Source organism: Diabrotica undecimpunctata, chromosome 7 (genome assembly GCF_040954645.1).
Source record: "Diabrotica undecimpunctata isolate CICGRU chromosome 7, icDiaUnde3, whole genome shotgun sequence".
Taxonomy (NCBI): Eukaryota; Metazoa; Arthropoda; class Insecta; order Coleoptera; family Chrysomelidae; genus Diabrotica; species Diabrotica undecimpunctata.
In genome coordinates, this window is record NC_092809.1 from 145,363,152 (window position 1) to 145,386,982 (window position 23,831).

The following is a 23,831-nucleotide window of genomic DNA, read 5'->3' on the forward strand; positions in this document are numbered from 1 at the left end:
CTTATTCTGATCTCATGGCCCAAGTATTTATAGGAGTCAACTGGCTCAATATCTTTGTCTTTTACTGAGATGTTTTTGTTGGGGACTAAATTGGTAATAAATTGTGTTTTTGAAAAATTATTTTAAGACCAACTCTTTTTGTGGCAGTATGGAGTTCTTGGAGCATTATATGTGCCTGGTCAAAGCTGTCTGCAATAAGAATTTTTGATATTATTCCTCTATATTTAAGTGTATACTTTAAGGGTAACTAGCGTTAAACAGTTCTTGCTCTAGAGTTGTGTCAGTTGGTTCTATCCCATTTCTTATAAATTAGTAGAATACGAATATTTTCCCAATCTTTTAATGTTTTACTTTGCTTCAGTGCTTCGTTACATATTATCCAGAATCAGTCTATGGCTTATTTGCCCACTTATTTCTTTATTTCTGGTTCAACTTCATCTTTTCACTTACTTTTCCCATTTTTACTCCCGTTACTTTTCCCATTTTTCCCTTTTTGTTGTTTAAATGCCTTGATTTTTTATCTATTCTTCATGTCTAGTTCTCTTTTCTTGAGTTTGTTGAGTCATTTGAGTGCAGACTTGTGTCTTCTAATTCAAATTGACAGATGTAATACTCTTTCCATACTTTTACTATTGCATGTGGTTTATGTTACATCTTGTTATTTCTTACTTTTATGCGGTACATTTTATTTTCTTTTGCCCCTATTAATATTTTGATCTTCCTGTAGTTGCACTTATCTTCTTAATGCATTGTCTTTATTAGTAATATCACTTTTACTCGGTTTATCGTTATTTTCATAATTCCACAGGATTATTTTTCCGATTCGTATATTAGATTATTAGATCCTTTATTATTTTTTATGCTATATCTAATCAGTCTTCTTTCATTACCTCTAGTGCGATTCATTTATTTTATATTGGTGGATGTCACTTATATTATATATATATATATATATATATATATATATATATATATATATATATATATATATATATATATATATATATATATATATATTTAATATTTGGTTTCCTTATGTTTACAAGATAGTTCTTTTTGTTAATTTTAGGAAAATTATTGGTTTAACTAAAAGAAAAGTCGAAAAGTTTTTATAATTTTATTTAAATATACAAATAGATAGTGTATAATAAAGGATTAGGAAAAAGAACAGGATCGACTATTTATTTTTTAATTGTCCGTGACTAGAGCACACACAAGATGTTATTTAATTTCCTACTATTGTGTGTGCTTTTCTACTTTCCATGTGTAGGAATGTGAAGAGCTGCTTGTGATTACAGGTTGTACTGTCTGTCTTTCAATCTTCCACTTGTAAGAAATAGCGGGAATTTTTCTTTCGACTGTCCATCTATACAAAAATTTGGAGTCAGCTTGTTGTTCTTGGATGACCCATGCTTCCAAATATGCAACATCTACCTTCAGCGATTCGTGCCATTTATTGATGTATTTCTCTACAAGACTTACATCAATGCCGTTTCTTTCTTGTTGTTCAGTTATCCATTTTTGCCAAACCTCAGGGGCAACTTTCTCGACGCTTTTATCATTGATCCAAACGTGAAGAGTGCCGGAACTTTGTGGTTGTTGTGAAACCACACGTTCAACCTTCCATTGATATGAAACACTTGGAACTTGCTTCTTGACTACCCAGTTGTACAAGAAGTTGGCATTGTTTTTTTGTTGTTGGATAATCCACCCTTCCAAGAATCCAACTTCCAACTTCAATTGTTGGTGTTGTTGATTTATCCATTTTTCTACAACGCTTATATCGATGTTGTATTTCTCTTTTTGTTCAATTATCCATTTCTGCCAAACACCTGGTGCTACGCTTTCAACAATTTGTCCGTTTATCCATAGACGGGAAACTTCAGGTTCTTCAGTTTGTGAACCTTTACGTTGGACAAACCATTGGGATGAAATTTCAGGAACCTCTTTCTTGATTATCCAGTTGTACAAAAAGCTAGGATTCAATCTTTGTTGCTGGATGATCCATCCCTCCAAGTCTCCTACGTCTTGATTTAATACCTGGTGTTGCTGGTAGATCCAGTTTTCGATAACACTTAAATCAACGTTGTTCTGTTGTTTTTGCTGGATTACCCATTTTTGCCAATCTTCTGGGGTTACTTTTTCGACTTTTACATTCCATGTAGGTTCTACAATTGGTCCTTTTCCATTCCAAGATGGTTCTACTATTGGTCCTTTTCCATTTAAAATATTGGGAACTTGTTTCCTAATTATCCAGTTATACAAAAAGCTTGGATTTGAGTTCTGTTGCTGAATGATCCATCCTTCTATCCGACCTTGGTCTAGTTTCAGTACTTCATGTTGTTCATTTATCCAGTTTTCAATGACAGTTATATCAATATTGTTCTTTTGTTTCTGTTGAATCAACCATTTTTGCCAATCTTCTGGTTGTACTTTTTTAATGTTCAATATATTTCTCCATGGACCAGCAAAGCCAGGATCTATTTCTATATTGCCGGTTGGTAGGTCTAATTTATTGCCGTTACCGTTAAGAAGAACTGAAGAATCTTTATTCTTTGATATAGGAAGTTCAATTACTACAGAAGAATCGCTGTCAGCACTACTTTTAACGTTGTTTAAAACGTTTTTACCAATACCTAGAATCACAGAAGCATCTCTATCTCTGGATGTTGGGCGATCAAGAACAACTGAAGAATCTCTGTCCCTGGATATTGGGAGGTCAAACGTTGGACGATCAACAATAACTTTGTCATCACCTCCAAGAATAACAGTTGCGTCTCTGTCTCTGGATGTTGGACGGTCTAAAACAAGGTTGCCATTACCTCCAAGAACAACAGTTGCATCTCTGTCTCTGGATGTTGGTAGGTCAAAAGTTGGACGGTCAACAACAGGTCTGTCATTACCTCCAAGAACAACAGTTGCGTCTCTGTCTCTAGATGTTGGACGATCTAAAACAAGGTTACCATTACCTCCAAGAACAACAGTTGCATCTCTGTCTCTGGATGTTGGTAGGTCAAAAGTTGGACGGTCAACAACAGGTCTGTCATTACCTCCAAGAACAACAGTTGCGTCTCTGTCTCTAGATGTTGGACGATCTAAAACAAGGTTGCCATTACCTCCAAGAACAACAGTTGCATCTCTGTCTCTGGATGTTGGTAGGTCAAAAGTTGGACGGTCAACAACAGGTCTGTCATTACCTCCAAGAACAACAGTTGCATCTCTGTCTCTGGATGTTGGACGATCTAAAACAAGGTTACCATTACCTCCAAGAACAACAGTTGCATCTCTGTCTCTGGATGTTGGTAGGTCAAAAGTTGGACGGTCAACAACAGGTCTGTCATTACCTCCAAGAACAACAGTTGCATCTCTGTCTCTGGATGTTGGACGATCTAAAACAAGGTTGCCATTACCTCCAAGAACAACAGTTGCATCTCTGTCTCTTGATGTTGGTAGGTCAAAAGTTGGACGGTCAACAACAGGCCTGTCATTACCTCCAAGAACAACAGTTGCATCTCTGTCTCGGGATGTTGGACGGTCCAGAACAAGATTTCCATTACCTCCAAGAACAACAGTGGCGTCTCTATCTCTGGAAGTTGGAAGGTCAAATGTTGGGCGGTCAACAACAGGTCTGTCATTACCTCCAAGAACAACAGTTGCGTCTCTGTCTCTGGATGTTGGACGATCTAAAACAAAATTGCCATTACCTCCAAGAACAACAGTTGCATCTCTGTCTCTGGATGTTGGGCGATCAAGAACAGGTCTATCATTACCTCCAAGAACAACAGTTGCGTCTCTGTCTCTGGATGTTGGACGATCTAAAACAAAATTGCCATTACCTCCAAGAACAACAGTTGCATCTCTGTCTCTGGATGTTGGGCGATCAAGAACAGGTCTATCATTACCTCCAAGAATGACAGTTGCGTCTCTGTCTCTGGATGTTGGACGATCGAAAACAAGGTTGGAATTACCTCCAAGAACAACAGTTGCATCTCTGTCCCTAGATGTTGGGCGGTCAACAACAGGTCTGTCATTACCTCCAAGAACAACAGTTGCATCTCTGTCTCTGGATGTTGGAAGGTCAAATGTTGGACGATCAACAACAGGTCTGTCATTGCCTCCAAGAACAACAGTTGCATCTCTGTCTCTGGATGTGGGAAGGTCAAATGTTGGGCGGTCAAAAACAGGTCTGTCATTACCTCCAAGAACAACAGTTGCATCTCTGTCTCTGGATGTTGGACGGTCTAGAACAAGGTTGCCATTACCTCCAAGAACAACAGTTGCGTCTCTGTCTCTGGATGTTGGGCGATCAAGCACAGGTCTCTCATTACCTCCAAGAACAACAGTTGCGTCTCTGTCTCTGGATGTTGGACGGTCCAGAACAAGGTTTCCATTACCTCCAAGAACAACAGTAGCGTCTCTGTCTCTGGATGTTGGACGGTCTAAAATAGGGTTTCCATTACCTCCAAGAACAACAGTTGCGTCTCTATCTCTGGATGTTGGAAGGTCAAATGTTGGGCGGTCAACAACAGGTCTGTCATTACCTCCAAGAACAACAGTTGCGTCTCTGTCTCTTGATGTTGGACGGTCCAGAACAAGATTTCCATTACCTCCAAGAACAACAGTTGCGTCTCTATCTCTGGATGTTGGAAGGTCAAATGTTGGGCGGTCAACAACAGGTCTGTCATTACCTCCAAGAACAACAGTTGCGTCTCTGTCTCTTGATGTTGGACGGTCTAAAATAAGGTTGCTATTACCTCCAAGAACAACAGTTGCATCTCTGTCCCTAGATGTTGGACGGTCAACAAGAGGTCTGTCATTATCTCCAAGAACAACAGTTGCATCTCTGTCTCTGGATGTTGGACGGTCCAAAACAAGATTTCCATTACCTCCAAGAACAACAGTTGCGTCTCTATCTCTGGATGTTGGAAGGTCAAATGTTGGGCGGTCAACAACAGGTCTGTTATTACCTCCAAGAACAACAGTTGCGTCTCTATCTCTGGATGTTGGAAGGTCAAATGTTGGGCGGTCAACAACAGGTCTGTTATTACCTCCAAGAACAACAGTTGCGTCTCTGTCTCTTGATGTTGGTCGGTCTAAAACAGGGTTTCTATTACCTCCAAGAACAACAGTTGCATCTCTGTCTCTGGATGTTGGACGATCTAAAACAAGGTTGCCATTACCTCCAAGAACAACAGTTGCATCCCTGTCTCTGGATGTTGGAAGGTCAAAAGTTGGGCGGTCAACAATAAATCTGTCATTACCTCCAAGAACAACAGTTGCATCTCTGTCTCTGGATGTTGGGCGTCTTAAAACATCGTCAATAACTTGAACTGTCTTATCAGCACCATTCTTAACTTGATCTAGAATATTTTTACCAAAATCTAGGACTACAGAAGAGTCCCTATCTCTGGATGTTGGGCGATCAAATAAAAGTCTGCTTGAAAGATCAGGAATTTGTTTTTTGACTATCCAGTTGTATAAAAAGCTAGGATTTGACTGTTGTTGCTGCATAATCCATCCCTCCAAAAAGTCAACATTCAGGTTCAATGTTTTATGCTGCTGGTAGATCCAGTTTTCGATAACAGTTAAATCAACGTTGTTCTTCTGCTTTTGCTGGATTAACCATTGTTGCCAAACTTCTGGCGTTACTTTCTGCTCTGGTGGTGGTCTTAGTTTTCCATCCCAAGATCTCATGTCAGGAATATAAATTTGCTGTCCTACTTTTCCATTGGGTAACGTAAGCTTTCCATTTAAAGACCAACTTTGCCCAATAGTTGTCTGCCTTATGTTATTTAGTATATTAGGTACCTGTTTATTAATTATCCAGTTATACAAAAAGTTGGGATTAGAGTTTTGTTGCTGAATGATCCATCCCTCTATAATTCCAATATCTACCTTTAATACTTGATGTTGCTGATTAATCCAGTTTTCAATAATTGTTAAATCAATGTTTTTATTTTTTTGTTTTTGTTCAAGGAGCCATTCTTGCCAATGTAGCGGTGATACACTCTTAATATTCAATAGATTTCTCCATGGACCAGCGAAACCTGGATCTAGTTCTATATTATTTCTCCTAGAACCATCAAAACCGGGATCTATTTCTATAGTTGTGGATAGATCAGGTAAATGGCGACCGGTAATATCAAAACCTATTGGTATACGAACTGTTGCGTCTCTATCTCTAGATGTAGCAATCAAACCAGAACCTCCATTAACAAGGGGTCCTCCTTGTTGAACTTGATTTCCACCGATGATCAATACACCATTGGAGCCACTGTTTCCGTTAAGAACAAATCCACCGTTTTGAGAATGTTGCAATACATTATCATTTTCTGCACCATCGACGTAAATTTGTCCATTGTCCAAGTATTTTCTGACCAAAACTGAATTGGAACCAATGTACTGACGTTGAAGGGTGTATTGACGACCACGGTTGTCTCTGTAAAAGAAAAAAGTATATGAATAATAATATGAATAAAATAGGTAATATCTATAACAATCTAAGTACCGTTATGCTTTTATCAGGACATAGCAATATCATAGATATCAAGAAATGAAGTTTTTTTTTAAGTACGTTTTTAGATACACTTCTGCCTACAAGAGGAATTAGGACAAACGGAATACTCTACGACTGCACCGTTACATCTGGTATACAAATGGGTCTAAAACTATCGAAGGATCGTGGCGATTTATAATGTATTAAAAATGTAAACATTTTTATTTAATTAGGAAAATATAACTCTGTATTTCAAGTAGACATGTATACAATGCATTTTCCTAGATAAATAAATATAAGGGGGTTTGATCATACTTTGTACCCATTCGCTAGAACTGTACACAGTATAGTAAGATGTTTTAGAAATCTGGAATGTGTATTATGTAATAAAAGGTGGAAGATGTATAATGAGCCAATTTTTGCAGGACGTTCGGTTTATCGTTTTATAATAGATGGTTTAAAAAAAAACTACACTTAAAAAATTACTTAACAAAAATCATTATTTTTGTACAAATCTGGATAAGAATAAATCATATAAAGAATATAAAAGAATAAGAACTGAAACTCATTAAATGGCAAGAAACACAAAAACAGATTACTGGGAAAGATTCACAAAAGGACTAAAGATGGATTTCTATGGACAACAGAAACAAGTATGGCGCTTCATAAGACAACAAAGAAGCGAAATGAAACAACTAGTTGAAATAGAACACATAAAAGAGGATACATGGGTGGCCTTCCTGACAGAAATGTTTAAAAAACAAAACGAAGATCCTTTACCAGAAACAATATAATAACTGAGGAAAAGACCGAAATCTTCCAAAACCATGTGAAAGAAGGAATAAACAAATTAGAAAACAGAAAGTCACTAGGAGAAGATCAAATACCAAATGAACTCTTAAAATATGGAGGTGATCACCTTGTACAACAACTGCAACTTCTTAATAATAAAATAATCACCACGAACAGAATACCAGATGAACGGAGGAGAGCGATCATGGTGATGTTCTTCAAAAAAGGAGATAAGCAAGACCCCAATAGTTATCGAGCAATAAATCTATTAAATACAACACTCAAATTGACAACAAGAATAATAGCGACAAAAATAAACAAACGAATATCTCTACAAGAGAAACAGCAAGGATTTCGGACAGGAAGATCATGCACGGATGCAATTTTTGTAATAAGACAAATGAAAGAAAAGTCGCTGGAATACAACAAACCAGCATATATGTGTCTGATAGATTTGAAGAAAGCGTTTGATAGAGTGAGAATTCGCACTATCGCAAAACTATCGCAACAACGCCATAATAACAGCCGAAAATGAAGATGACCTACAAAGATTAATTAAAGAATTCAAAGATACGGCGCTCATATACAACATGAAGATCTCAACGGAAAAAACTAAAGCGATAGTGATATCAGCGGAACCGAGACGATGTAAACTAGTCGTTAAGTTACGGAAAAGTGGCAGAAGAAGTACAAAAACAAGTGAACATGGCAAATAGAGTAGCAGAATGTGTCAACAACACAATTTGGAGAAACAAATAGCTCACAACGGAAACGAAAACCAAAATATATAAATCAACAATAAGTCTTACGAAAAATAACAAACCAAACTCTAAGAGACAAAATAAGAAGTGAGGAAATACGAGCGAGATGTGGTATAGAGGAAATAAACGCTTGGACCAAAAGAAAAACAGTGAAATGGTATCAACACATCAAAAGAATGATAGAAAATAGAATAGTACGAATAACAAGAGACAAATCGCCAAACGGAAGAAGATCATTGGGACGACCGAGGAAAAGATGGCCAGACAACGTCAATTGAGATTAAAAACCGAAGTAAAACAGGCATTAGAATTTAATATCGACACGTTCCATCTCTTTGTGGACTTTAAGTCAGCGTATGATAGCGTCCTAAGAGGTAAATTATACGAAGCCATGAATGAACTTAACATTCCCCATAAATTAATAAGGCTCGTAAAAACAACTATGAGTAAAGTGATCTGCAGAATGCAAATACAAGGCGATATGTCACAAGCGTTTGAAACATATGCAGGGTTACGGCAGGGAGACGCGCTGGCATGCCTTCTCTTTAATATAGCGTTAGAAAAGACTATAAGAGATGCCGAGTTACACAATAGGGGAACAATCTTTAATAAATCAACGCAGATTATGGCTTACGCTGACGATCTGGATTTGATCGCACGTACTACACGAGGACTTAAAGAGATGACTTCCACCTTCTTGACAGCCGCACAAAATATGGGCCTTAAAATAAACGAGGAAAAAACCAAAATGTTAGCATCTATTCCAAATAACAGAGATAGAGCTAAAAACGTCGAAGAAAACTTCAGTATAGACCAATATAATTTTGAGGTAGTAAATAAGTTTACATATTTGGGTTCTCTCATAACAAACGATAATGACACATCTGAAGAAGTAAAATGGAGGGTACTGCTAGCACACAAATGTTATTTTGGACTAAGCAAGCAGCTGAAAAACAGAAATTAAAGCCAGAAAACCAAACTAATAATATATAGAACACTCATCCTACCAGTGTTGACATATGGGTCAGAAACATGGACCATCTCCAAAACAGACGCAAATCTTCTGCTCGTCTTCGAAAGGAAGATACTAAGAAGAATAATGGGCGCATTCTGTGAGAATGGTATTTGGAGAAGGCGATATAATTTCGAATTGTACGAGAAGTATAAAAAAATAGTAAAAAAAAAAATAGTAAATGGTAGAGATGTAATATCCTTCATAAAAATAGGTAGGCTTAGATGGGCTGGACATGTGTCAAGAGCAAATGAAAATTACCCACCCAGACGAACTCTATTATCGGTCCCAGTGGGAAATAGGAGTAGAGGCAGACCACGACTGAGATGGATGGACGGTGTGGACGAGGACGCAAGGAAAATCGGCGCGGCAAATTGGCAACGGTTGGCGATGAACAGAAACGACTGGCGAAATAGACTGGGGAAGGTCAAGGCTCAACTAGAGCTGTAGCACCACTGATGATGATGATTAAAACAGGCATTAAGCCTATTTATAAAGTAGAAAGAAGAAGAAAACATCTGGATAAACCGATTAACATATATATATATATATATATATTATATAAGTAAAAACTTGGATCAAATAAAACGAAAAAGAAAATGAAATATTGATATTTGTAAAATAAACGTTTGTCTTACCTAAATACTTCATGGTTGTGTTGGTCAATAGCATGTCCTTCAAGTACATCACCATGGACATTAAGTTTCTGTCCCAAAACATCAGCATCTCCTGCGAGGTGGGCCCCGATTCCATCGCCACCAATACCAACTGCACCATCAACTCCAACTTTGTTTCCTAAAAGGTTAGCTTCGGCGTCAGCACTGACGTTTATAATATTGCCTAGGCCAATTTTTTTGGCAGTTGATGCCAGGATTCCATTTTTTCCTAGGAGAGCCCCATGGGAGACTCCTACGACGAGGACGAACGATATCTGAAATAAAAGTAATTGAAAAATTAGAACATTCATTTATAATAGAATATTGCTATGTTTTATATTATAGTCCTATAATTTTAAGTTTAATTTAGTTTTCCAAAAACAAGCTGTCGACATTAGAGCTAATAATAAGAGATTACGTTTACATGTTAACAACTTTATTCCAGTGGCCGATAGTACTGTTGCTCTTGCTACAAATAAATACACTATGTACCCACAGCAGACAACAATGATGAGGAAATTGCAAAATTAACGAACAAATAAGCAACCTTATACATCATATGTAGACAATATATTGCTCTTTCTGGATTGGGAGAGAGAAATCAACAAAGGGAATCAATGGGTATCTCACCAATTACCATCAACTGTCACATAGACGCCTGTATACATGACAATCACCTAGAGACAACTGAGGTAATCACATTAATACACGATACTAAAATACTTAGTAACAAAGATAACAAAGTTTTAACTTTTTATTAAAACCTACCCAGGTCAATAGTATAAAAGCAGGTTAAAGAAAATACAACAACTAATATGTAAAGAAGTAAACACAATAGTCAGCACAACATTAAATAAAACATTTAAAAAAATCGATAGTACAACGAAAGATACATAACAGAAGATTGAATTACTTAAGAAAGCGATAAAAAATATCAAAGATGATTTTATAAATAAAAAATAAAGTAAAAAAATACATGAATGACAACACAGATTTTGCAGTTGAAAAAAGAATAAAGGAAAAACAAGAACTATAATTCTATGTATAAAACATTACAATGACAAAAACAGAGAAAAGCCAGAGAAGCCACACAGAATGAACTACAAAAAAAAATGTCAAGAAATCAAAATTCTATAAAGTAAATATGATGATTTCAACGTACATAAGAGGTTAAGAGAAATAACAGGCAAATGTTAACAGAGTAAGCCAACTTGTTATTAAAAATGGAGAGGTAATCGTTGGCAAACGAAGTATTGATAAGACCTGGAAAAATTATGTACGAAATTTATTATTTACTGAGAGAAAGACCTAGTCCCCAATTACTAAGGAATCCGTATCAGCTATACTAGTAGCAGAAATAGGAGCCGCCATAATATCCCTAAAGAAGGGAAAGCTCCAAGACCAGACGGAGTTCAGTCTGAATTTCTTAAACTTCTTGATGAACAATCACTATTAATACTACGTAATATTTTTATAATATCTATGACACAGGCAATATTCCAAAATTTTGGCTATTTTCAGAATTTATTACACAATCAACGAAACAGGGTGCAAAAAACTGCGAAAAATATAGGCTAATATGTGTAATGGTCACAAGTTCCGTCACTACCGACGAAACCTAACCTAACATAACCGAAGAAAGTGATTTAGATATAGTCAAGGATGTACAATTTTGCCTCTATTATGTAAAATATATTTAGAGGAAATATTTAGTGAAGCCTTGCAAAATTGTAGACATAAAATACTTTTATGTGAAAGATTTGCCCCAGAAATAAACATATCAAAAACTAAACTCTAAAGTGCTAATCAAATGTACACGAGTGTATCAAGTAAAACAACTTATCTTTCTTGTAACAACAGTAAACGAACAATGGGATCATTTAGAGGAGATAAGAGATAATATAGAAAAGACTAGGAGTTTATTTAAGAGCATGGCCAAACTCTTTAAAAGTCACAATAAGGCTCTTACGATGTTATATTTTCGTAATACTATGCTATAGAATTTAATTCTGGACACTCACTATAGCGATGGAGAGTAGTAGTACACGTTATGGATACTCATAAAAATGGGAAGTGGCAGAACTACTATCAGATGAATCTGAAGAATTGATGTTGGGTTTGATATTAGTTGGGATTGTGTAGCCTTTCCAACCAGGTTAAGTCAGTCAGGCCATGGAGTTGGGATGTTTACATTGTAAAAATAATGGGCAATTTATCCTCCATGCTATGGTATGCTGGAAAAGCCATACAGTCTGTAGTCAACATGCCGAAATAAGAGAAGAAACACAAAGTGTATCAATACTTATACGCTTATGAAACGCACCGGGTATATAATAAGAGCCTTCACATTTTACTCTTTATCAGATGTCTTGAGTGAAATGTCTTTAGTCTTTCCCATCAGTTTCTCTTGGCTAACTCTTGTTTCTTCCTACCTCGAATGGCTATTATGTTTCCAAGGACAGACAGGTTAATATATTTTCTTCTACTACACACTCTAGGAAGGCAACAAGAAATCACTTAGAGCTTAACTTTTCCAAGAAACAATCATGGAAAATGGCTAATAAATAGAATGGCGCAAAGTACGGGGCTGCTTAGATGGAGCAGGGTTGCTAAGAATCCCCCGCTCAGCTAGAAGCATGAATAAATTTTCTGATACAAGAAAAATAGGTACATGGAATAAAAAAAACATGTACGAACCAGGAATAAGACAAATCCATTATAATTTCTATAAACAAAAAGTGAAATAAAATTGAATTCGCAAACTATAGAGGAATATCCTTGTTGTAGGTAATATACAAAGTACTCGCCATACTAATTAAAAAACGATTAGAAATATATGTAAAGAAGAATTTAGGAGGATACCAGGGAGGATTTCGCAAGAAAAGATCATTAAGTGATCAATTTTTTGTGCTAAAACAAATTCTGATCAATTGCAATAAATACAACATTTCAGTACAAGTACTTTTCGTTGATAACAAAGCTGCCTACGATACAATAGACAGAAACAAATAAATAGATATGCTAAAAAAAATTAAGTACCATAGAAAATAGTAAGATTGGTGAAATTGACAATAAGACAAACCATTTGTGCTGTGTAATGCAACGGTACAGTCTCAGAAGGATTCAAAGTGAACAAAAGTTGTACGCCAAGGAGACCCGTTATCTTCCTTGCTATTTAATATAGCTCTAGAAAAAACTGTAAGCGTTAGTGAGACAAATTAAACAGCGAATAATAAAAGCAAAAGCAGCATTCGTTAGAATGAGAACCATTTTCAACAGTCGAGACATATCATTAAAAACAAAATGCCGTCTATTGAACTGCTACATATTCACAGTTCTGCTCTACGGAATGGAAGCATGGACACTGACGGTTTCATCTATGAATCGGCTAGAAGCTTTCGAAATGTGGTGTTATAGGCGCATCTTACGTATATCCTGGGTTGACAGAGTTACTAATGTGGAGGTCTTGCGTAGAATGGGGAAAGAATGTGAAATTTTCATGACCGTCAAAACTAAAAAGTTGGAATATCTAGGACATGTAATGAGAAATCAAGAACGTTATGGCCTTCTCCAGCTGATTCTTCAAGGGAAAGTAAATGGTAAGAGAGGACCGGGAAGAAGACGCATTTCCTGGCTTCAAAATTTACGAAAGTGGTATAACACGACTACCACTGAACTGTTCCGCGCTGCAATAAATAAAGTAAAGATAGCCGTGATGATCGCCAACATCCGGAACGGATAGGCACTTTAAGAAGAAGAAGAAGTGAGACAAATAGGTCCGGCACTATTTTGTACAAAGAGCACCAATACGTAGAGTACGCAGATGATGTGGCGAAATAAAAAATAACTGACAAGTATAGCAAAAAGACACTAAAAGTTAGCACTAAAAGTTAATAATAATAAATCCAAATACATAGAAATCTTGAGCAAAAAGGGAAAAATACACCAAGGGCTCCCTTAAATTAGCAGTAGAGGATGGATCAGTTGTAGAATTCGCAAAAGTGGATAACTATATGTACTTAGGTATTTTTATTTATGAGACATGCAAAGAAGAGACTGAAATCAACCGGAAGCTGACCAAAAGCAACAGATATGCTTTTGGTCAGGATCGTAAACAAAATAATTGAAGACAAAGATATATCTCGTGATCTAAACCAAAAATAAGAGTGTAAAAACTAGTAGAGGGCGAATAAAAAAGAGGAACTAATGTAGAAGTGTACCAATTGTATGCTTACCCTACAATAACAAAAGTATGAGAAACGTAGACGAGAATAGCTCGAACATCTAAAACGAATCTAAGGTATTAGACAAGTCAAGAAGATGTCAGAGATATGAGAATTAGAGATTGGAAGCTAACAGCTAGGAACAGAAATTGATGGAAATTACTTATCCAGCGATGGACCCAAAAGACCTGTTAACGCTATATATACATACATACTTTAGTTCTGGCTAATTGCCGAGAAGACCTTCAAAATCAAAAAAACAAAATAAAACCAGTCTCTGATCAGCATGGATTAATACTCAACGTTAAAAAAGATAAATACATTATAGTTATCAAACAAAATTATATACATGATATCAATTGAAAATGGTCGAGTTTGCCTCCTCTTGTTAAAAAAATATATTACGTAAACGGGTTAAATAGAATAAAAAGTACAGAGAACATCTTTTTAGAAGAAGTAATTTTTCAAAATCCTGTAAATTTACAAAATACATTAAAAAATGTTCATTTTCACCTAAAACAATAACAAAACTATGGTGAAAACTTTAAGCAATTACACTCCTCCAAGAAATTAACGCACCACTTTGAAATATTAAAATATTTTATTAGCGTTAATAAAAATTTTCATTGGAATGTTATATTTTGCAAGCCCCTTGTTATGATATTCGTACACTCTATATTTATTGACTGTGTTTTATCGCTATAGTTTTTTTTGCAACAAAACAAAAAGAAGCGAAAAATGTACTAATTTTATAAATATACTAATTTCCAAGTGTTCACGAATTTTATTCGGCTACTGCTTAATTGTTGATTATTGTTAATTGTGTTTATTATGGAGCGTCAATCACGTAATTTAACCCGAGATGAATGTGCCCAAGCAGTGATACTGTTAGAAAGATTCCTCGAAACAGGGGATCATACTCGCAGACCAGGGCAAGGACGAAACCGGGTAACTATACCTATTCAAGATTAATTTTTAAGAATTTCTGCTCTTCGACAACGTTGTGTAACACATCGAAGTCTACAAATTCAGCTTCTAGACGTGCATTCTATACAAATTAGTACTGAAACTGTTTGACAGCGACTTAGGGAATACAACTTAACACCTAGGATTGCCACCCGAGGTCTTCTATTAACTGCAGAGCATCGAAGGCGGAGACTACATTTTGCCAGAGAACACGTTAATTGGTTAGAGGCTGACTAGGAACGAGCGCTATTTACTGATGAATCCCGATTTTGTTTGTACAATAACGACAGACGTGTTCGTGTGTTGCGACGACCCAATGAACGATATGCTTACTGTAACATCTCACACACCACATTTTTTGGTGGAGGATTCGTTATGGTGTGGGGTGGTATTTCTTTGACCGCACGTACAGACCTAGTGGTCATAAAAAATGGAACTGTCACAGCTGACAGGTACATATTGGAGATCCTGAAGCAACATCCTGTAGTACCATTCGCTCCTTATATCGGTGAAAATTTCTTACTAATACAAGATAATGCCAGACCTCACGCTGCACAGATCATCAGAAATTATTTAGAAGAGGTAGAAGTTAACACTATAGAATGGCCAGCACATAGTCCGAATTTAAATCCGATTGAAAATTTGTGGAATATCCTTGGTAGGCGATTAAGAGCGACACCGATCCAACCAAATAACTTACAGGAAGTGGGAGAGAGGCTGATCCAGATTTGGAGAGAACTAGACCAAAATGAAATACAGCAGCAATTAATTTTAAGTATGGGCCAACGATGTGAGGCTGTTATACGTAGTAGAGGTGGAAACACTCGTTATTAAGACTTTTTTCATATTTTAGTTTACTTTTCTTATCATTATTTTTTTAGAATTTTCCGTTTTATTTTTTTTTCTCTTGTACTTAAACATTTTCTGATGATTAGATAAATTGTTATAATTACTAATAAAATGTAGAATAAATCTGGTGAAGTTTTATTTTTTATTCTTTGCCTGTTTACAAATAAAATTGATTTATTGAAGTGGTGCGTTAATTTCTTGGAGAAGTGTATATACGTATGTGTTCATTCATATCATCTTATTGTAAGAGCAAAAATAAAAACTAAACTCACTCTAATTCATGTAGAAAATGAGAAAGAAATGCACCCGTACAAACTGAAATTAAGTAAAATGGTAAATGGTGATAATAAAGAAAAAGATATTGAAACAACCTGACAAAATAAAAACAGCAGCAATAAAAGATGTTTCTAAGAAAGTAAGTTTTTAAGTTTCTCAGAAATTAAAAAAAAGAAGCTTGTATATCTAATAGATTAGACTGAAATTTTAAAGAGATGAAAGTAGATTATTTATGAAGTACTAAATAGTAATATAATAACAGAAGATGACAACGATGACAGAAAAGAAATAGAATTGGTAAAAGTCATAAATGTATCAGTGACATAAAAGATCGAGATGGACAGAACGAAGGTGAACAAGCAAAAAAAAACATTATTGTTGTGAAGAATTATATCTAACAGTAGAAACAGGCAAAAGAAAAATGTTAGCTGCAGCGGCAATTTTATTAGAAGAGTAGAAATAGAACATACACTTTATATAAATGTTGCCCGAAAACATCAAAAAGGAAAGCCTTTTATAAACAAAACCAAATCCATAAGTACAATAGAGATGAGAAAAGTAGAAACACAAACCCATAATTTATTAGGTGTTAGTATGAATTTGTGCTTGCTGATAATGTACACAATACAGGACACAACAAGCACAGCAAGCCTACAGTCCTTACAAAGGAATCTGAAATGTAACAAATACTTTGGTCAGAAAAATAAAACAGGAACCTTCGAAAACCTTCTCAACACATATGAAACACAACTTTTACGAAACATAAGAAGAAATATGAAGAATGAAAGAAAAGGTGAACGAAATAATAAAAACAAGATACATTCAGATGAAAAAGTGTGCAGTTTACTTTTATCCCTACTTGCAAATTGTTATGATTGAATAAGTAGATTTCTAATAAAATAATACTATAGAATATGCATTATGCAATAGAATAAGTAGGTTTATAATAGAATAAAACTAAAAATAACACAATGGTATTCTGGAATAAAGATCAAGCATTCTAATGCCTCATCTCAAAAACGGGAATAAATCGGACCCGGGGAAATACAGATGGATCGACCTATTAACCACAATAACAAATATAACAGGCAAAGTTATAACAAATAAACTGGATGTAATTATATCACCAGAGGAAGAACAATCAGATTGTAGATCAGGAAGATCATGCACCGACGCTATATTAATAATGCGGCAAGTGCAAGAGAAATCACTAAAATACAACAAACTGGTATGTTTAGGTTTCGTAGACCTGAAGAAGGCATTTGATACGGTTAAATTCAAGGACGTTATCTACTTATTGTATACTTATTGTGTATATTAAAAAAACACAATAAAACTAAAATTAGAAGAATAACTAACCGACCTCAATGGGATCAGACGGGAGATTCTCTGAGCCTTTTATTGTTAAAGCTGATGATGGATACAATAATAAAAAAGTAGGAACGAAAGCAGAATCACAAATAGAAGAAAACCAACTTAAAATAGTTTACCATGCAGACGATGCAATACAAATCTCTCAATGTAAAGATGATTTACAAGGTATGTTATATAAGTATACAGAGGAGTTAGTTATGGCAGTGATCATTACCCAATAAAGACCAAGACGAAATTTGAGAAAAATTAAAAGAATATAAAATAGAGAAATTACCAGGAAAGAGATACAACCTATAGAGCCTAGAACTAAAAAGCGTGAGAGAATTATAAAGAAATAGACAGGACCAAAAGTTGGAAATTAAACAATGGAATAATAGCAAAGGGCACTACCACTATACAAAAATATGCCTAGAGGGGGTAGCAATAAGAGCCTTTGGACGCCAAATTCAGAACCAGAGAAGACTCATGTATTGGTGAAATGAGGGATTAACATGAGAAAAAAAAAATATTTATAATTTTTAAAAATACTGGACGACGCTGAAAAACTGGTACACAATGAGACATAAGTCAAAGTGAGCAGAATAATATGTTATAAGAAAAATAAAGCCTGGCAGCAAAAGTGTAACATGAGAAATTCCCATCTGAGAGGACGTAAAAGCACAGAAAGTTGGAGAGTATTAAAATCACTACGACACGAATAGCAAAGATATATTTAATATCACCAATTACACTTGATAAATGGAACTTCATAAGACTTTTAAATCAGAACAAATCCGACTTCAGAGATAACAACTAAATCCATAATATCCTAGCCTCACCTATACGACTGACATCAAAAAAAGTAAAGAAAAAATGTTAAGAAAAGAAAAAAGCTTACCTAAAATGCATGTCAATCAAAACGGAAGAGACATGCCATAATAAAAAGATAATCAAATCGAAACACATGCACTTGTAAAAAGAATAAAAAATGATCACTGGGAACCTTTTTTGAAAGAAATAAAACATGATTTTTATGGCCTGTAAAAGAAAATATACCGCTTTATAAGAGGTCAAAGAAAGGAGGTGAAGAAACTAATAGAAACAAAACGCATAGAGAAGGATACATGGATTGAGTACCTAAAAAGCTCTATGCATAAAAAGAGCAAATGACGCTAGATCCGGAAACACCACAAATTACCATAGATGAAGAACTTAATATAAATTCGTTCTCAAAATACAAAAGTATTTTGAGAACGATTTCCGAAGTGGAAATTGAAACGTCAATAAACGTACTTTAACCTTTAATTGTGGCTTTTTCCCATTTAAATAGTAATTACTTTAACATGCCACAAAAAATAGCTTCAGAACAATATAAATAAAAAAAAAGTTCGTAGAATACTTGTAGAAAGGCTGAAGAACAAAAAAGCAGCAGGTGAAGACGGAATACCAAACGAATTACTGAAATATTGTGGAGCAGCAATGACAGAACAATTAACAACATTAATTAACAAAAGTATAAAAAAAAATAAACGAGAACCAGCGAACTTATTCTACTATTCAAAAAAGAAGATAAAAACAGCCGGAACACTAAAGAAGTATAAATTTGTTAAATTCTACCCTAAAACTTACAACTTCAATTTTACAAGAAATAATGAATCAGAGGATAAGTTTTGCAGATGAACAACAGGATTTTTGTACTGAAAGATCGTGTACAGATGCAATATTTGTCATAAAGCAAATTACTGACAAATCACTAGAGTATAATATACCAGTATTTGTGAGTCTAATTGACTTGAAGAAAGCGTTTGACAGAGTAAGACTCAAAAATATCATTCATCTTCTGTATAATAGAGCAGTTCCCCTAAATATCATAAAAACTATTGAAAGCATTTACCAAACAACAAAATGGAAGTCAAAAAGTAGGCAGCAAAATAAGACAGGACTCATTAAGCCATTTTCTCTTTAATTTAATCATTGATGATATCACTAAAAGTGTCAATAACGGAAGAGGATACAGAATAAGAAACAAAGAAGTAAAAATACTCTGTTACTCAGCCAACGCAATATTAATCTCATCTTAGAAAACTAAAACAATAGTATTCAGCAAAGAACCGATCAGATGTAAAATAGAAATTGGAGGCATCAGTATTGAACAAGTAATGGAGGAAAGAAAATACCTAGACTGGACAAAGTAAAGAGAAATGAAGTACAAAAAGCAAATAGACTGGCGGGATGCCTTACTAACACTATATGGCGAAACAGACACATTACCACTGAGATGAAGTCAAGAATTTATAAAGCCAGTGTAAGACCAATAATGATATATGCCTAAGAAACAAGATCCGATACAGCTACAACACAAAGGCTACTGAAAACGATAGAGTTGAAAGTAAGTAATAAGGAAAATTGCAGAAAATACGCCGAAAGATCGAAAGAGACATAAAGACAAAATAAAATGTAACCTGCAGTGTACAAACGAATGGATACTAAATAGAAAAAAAGAATGGAATAACCACATACTTAGAATAGGGGAGACCCGTGTGCTCAAAATAGCAAGAGATAAATCACCAATCAGCAAAAAAAGTATTGGACGACCGTGCAAAGAGTGACAACCTTCCATAGAGGTATTGATCTACAAATTAATAAGCAGAATTGCTAAGAAAGAAGCAGAAGATAAAATAATATACTTTTGGACCAATCAATAACAAATAGCAACAAACGTAGGATATATAACACAATTAATAAAAGTATAATCACCTATAATAGGAGTGAAGAATTGGCGATAAAGGAATGATAAAAGCAAAAAATTGAAGCAACCAAAATGGATTTCTGGAGGTGTTTGGCAGGAACATCCAGATTGGAGAGAATTTAAAACAGAAGAATAAGAAAAATTATGAAGGACATGTTTAAAAATTTCTGAAGATCTAATTCCAAAACAAATCCTTATACGACCAATATATGGTAGAAGGAAAAGAAGAACTCACCGTCGTTGGAGAGAAGGCATAAATCAGGAAATAACAGATTGAGAAACAAAGAAACATTTTTGGATACATCGAGAATAATGGCGATTGGGTGGCATAGGAAAACATTTTAAACGTATATACCACAAAACAATAGAATGGATCGGACAGAAAACCTAGGTCACTGATGTAATTTACAAAATCAAATACCTAAAATGGCAGTGGGAGGGACATTTAGCAAGAGGAACTGAAAAAAGATGGAATTACTATATGTTACTCGTATGCAAGAGGCATCAAGAGACCAAGACGACGTCCAAACTTAGGATAGGACTATCACATAAGGAAACAACCACACTCACAAGCACAAGAGGTATTCTCTATCAATAGAGAGTGGCATAGGAAAACGTTTTAAACCTATATGTATATATACAACATATGCTTCACAAATTTAATATACCCGCTAGAAAATTTAAGATGACACGTCATCAAATAAGAAGAAATTAAAAAATTATTTACAAAATAATCATTAGGCCAATAATGACATACACGGCAGAAGCACAACTCGAAATAGAGAAAACAAGAAGATTGCTATAAACAGCAAAAATGGAAACTCCTATAAAATTTATGGCAAGCCACTATAAACAGAGCTAAAAGTACAGATATCGGTTTCCCTATCGGAAGACGATAAGTTCAGTGGAAAGACAATGAAAACGATGGAACGACAACTTATTAGAGTCATGTCAACATAAAAAGAAGAATATATATATATATATATATATATACATATATATATATATATATATATATATATATATATATATATATAGAATCCTATGTACAGTAAATACATACATTGAAGAATATTCAATGAAGATAATAATGAGGTTAGTATTCCAAAAATTCTCAAAATATTTTTAAAATATGCTCGCTACATATACGCATATAAACAAAAATAACAAGATCAATAAAAAAAAGACAATGACAAATATTCTTAAATGCTTTTAACGAAGATTTTGCAAATGCAAAAAGAGCTACTTACAAGTATTTTCATTTTCATCTTGCACTTTGAGACTATGAGAACAAATTGGGCAAAATTTACTTATATAATATCGGCAAGTTATCGACGGGGAGATTAGAAACTTTACCAGGTTATTTTTGAAATCAACATCGATATTATAATTTTATCTTTGATAAAACCTGCTAATTAAAATTTGTTTTTGAATGGACGGAAGTCTAGATCCTGAATATTTTTTAAAAGATCTGATAGTCTATGGTCAGTAAAAAAATTATTTAAAAATATAATATAATAAAAAATATGAAATAAACTGAATAAGAACCAAAGAAATGATTATTGGTTATAATGAGTTGGAAAGTATAAAAACAGGAAAAATAATAGAAAAATGGAAAAAAGAGAGCTGATATAGGAGCTTAAAAAGAGAAAATGCACAAACGAGATAATACTAGCGACCTGGAACATTAGAGGGTCCTTTTATGAGGAAGCGTTTAAAGAGCTAACCAATAAGATGAATAAATACAAAATAGGTGTTGTGTTATGGCTTTACAAGAAATTAAACAAATGGGAAATAAAATAACGAAAGTTAGGGGCATAGCGCTATGATGAAACAAAAGATCTATTCTACGAGCAACTGACGGATCAATATGAGCATCTACCAAAACATGATACAAAAATAGTTATCGGTGATTGCAATGCAAAAGTGGGGACAGAAGCTATGTATAACCTGGGAACCTGGATGTCTTCTGACGGATGGACGGTAAACCAGATTGATCACGTATTGGTGACAAGAGACCACAGGAAATTTATAAGAAATATAAGAAGTGTGAGAGGAGCTGAAATGGATTTCTGAACACTGCAAAAAGATAAAGAAATGAGAAAAATAAATTTAAAGAGGAAAAATCGATATAATATAGAAAAGCTAAGACAGGTGGAGATAAAAAGACAGTGTAGCAATGAAATAAATAAAGGGCTATTGAAATGTCAGTTGTATCTTATTAACAGAGAATTTCGAGATCTTTATTTGGTTTTATCTGTATTCATTTTTAGCCCCATCTTTTTGCTTTCTTTGTTAATGATTTCTACAATAAATTGTAAATCGTCTATATTTTCTGCCATGATTGCGGTATCGTCTGCAAATCTTAATGTTTTTAATGATGCTCCCTCGAATCCTTACACCTTCAGTTCTTTCTTACAGTGGCGTTTAAAATAATAGTTGGGAGTATACATTAAATAATTGTGGCGACCGAACACATCCTTGTGTGACTCTTTTTTGAATTTTTAATTGGTTTGTCTGACTATCTTTTACTTGCACGACCGCTGTTTGATTGTAATATAGATTTGTTATTGAATTAATATTCTTGGGATCGCTAATTTATTGGTATTCATCGCAAGATTTAGGATTATTTTTCTTGGGTAAGGATAAAAAGATGCATTTTAACCATTCATCAGAAATTTGATCGTCTTGGTATATTTTATTAAATAATTTAGTTAGACATTCTATATTTTCGTCATTCAGGCTTTTTAATGTTTCTACTGAAATAAAAACATAAAAACATAAAAACACAAAAAAAACAAATTGGAATATCTCGGACATATTACACGTGGAGAGAAATACACCTTGCTCCAACTGATCATGCAGGGAAAGATCCAAGGAAAGAGAAGCATAGGGAGGCGTAGAATGTCATGGCTGCGCAACCTGAGAGAGTGGTACGGATGTACATCAAATGAACTTTTCAGAGCAGCGGTCTCAAAAGTCCGAATAGCTATGATGATTGCCGACCTCCGCCGCGGAGATGGCACTTGAAGAAGAAGACTGAAATTTCACCAGGACCTGGCGCTTTAACATTTTTTGAGTTTTTAATTACCTGTGTCACTTGATATTAGAATTTGTATATTTTCATTAGTTGATAATGTTTCAGTTATTTCTTCATTATTATCTGTAAATACGATCTCAAAGCATTGCTCTTAAGTTTGTTGTTTTTCTTGTTCTGATAATTGGTAATCTCCATTTGAGTTCCTTATTACTTGTGGTAGGTATTCTCTTCCGTGTATTACCCATAGTTTCTTTCAGTTTCTTATGTAGGTTATGTGTGTCGTGTTTCATATTAATTTCCATCTGTCATTCCGCGTTCTTTAGCTTCTTTGATCTGCATTTATATTAGTTTCTTCATTTAATTGTATTTTTCTTTATTTATATTTTTGTATTTTCGTTTTTGTTATATATGGTTTATAATATCTGTTGTCATCCAGTCTTTTTTGGCATTTGCTTCTTTTTTAATATACCTAACGCACAAATCTTTTACCAACGTTAAGTACTACCGCCTTTATTTCGTTCCAGGCACTGTTAATAACTTTGTTGAAGCTACTGTGAATGCTGGTGCAATTGCTTTATTTCTTTGTTGTTGACATTTGTCATCCACAAGCTTTGACAAAGTTAGCCTCTTAATTTTACTTTTTTTCTGTTGTTTCTTT

General features: G+C 34.6%; 1 protein-coding gene across 5 annotated transcripts; it reads right to left on the reverse strand.

Annotated features, from left to right (window-relative positions):
• Positions 1 to 1,103: 1,103 nt before the first annotated feature.
• LOC140445993 (uncharacterized) lies at positions 1,104 to 21,523 on the reverse strand. Of its 5 annotated transcripts, none has more exons than XM_072538470.1 (4): positions 21,384 to 21,523; positions 9,700 to 9,992; positions 4,263 to 6,439; positions 1,104 to 4,196 (listed from the first exon to the last, which is right to left on the reverse strand). In XM_072538470.1, the coding sequence occupies exons 1-4, from the start codon at positions 21,399 to 21,401 to the stop codon at positions 1,237 to 1,239; spliced, it is 5,448 nt and encodes a 1,815-aa protein (XP_072394571.1). In that variant the 5' UTR covers positions 21,402 to 21,523; the 3' UTR covers positions 1,104 to 1,236. The 5 variants fall into 5 exon arrangements, with proteins under 5 accessions (XP_072394571.1, XP_072394575.1, XP_072394573.1 ...); XM_072538474.1 differs by having other exon boundaries at positions 1,104 to 3,815; positions 3,903 to 6,439; XM_072538472.1 differs by having other exon boundaries at positions 1,104 to 3,638; positions 3,705 to 6,439.
• Positions 21,524 to 23,831: the final 2,308 nt, after the last annotated feature.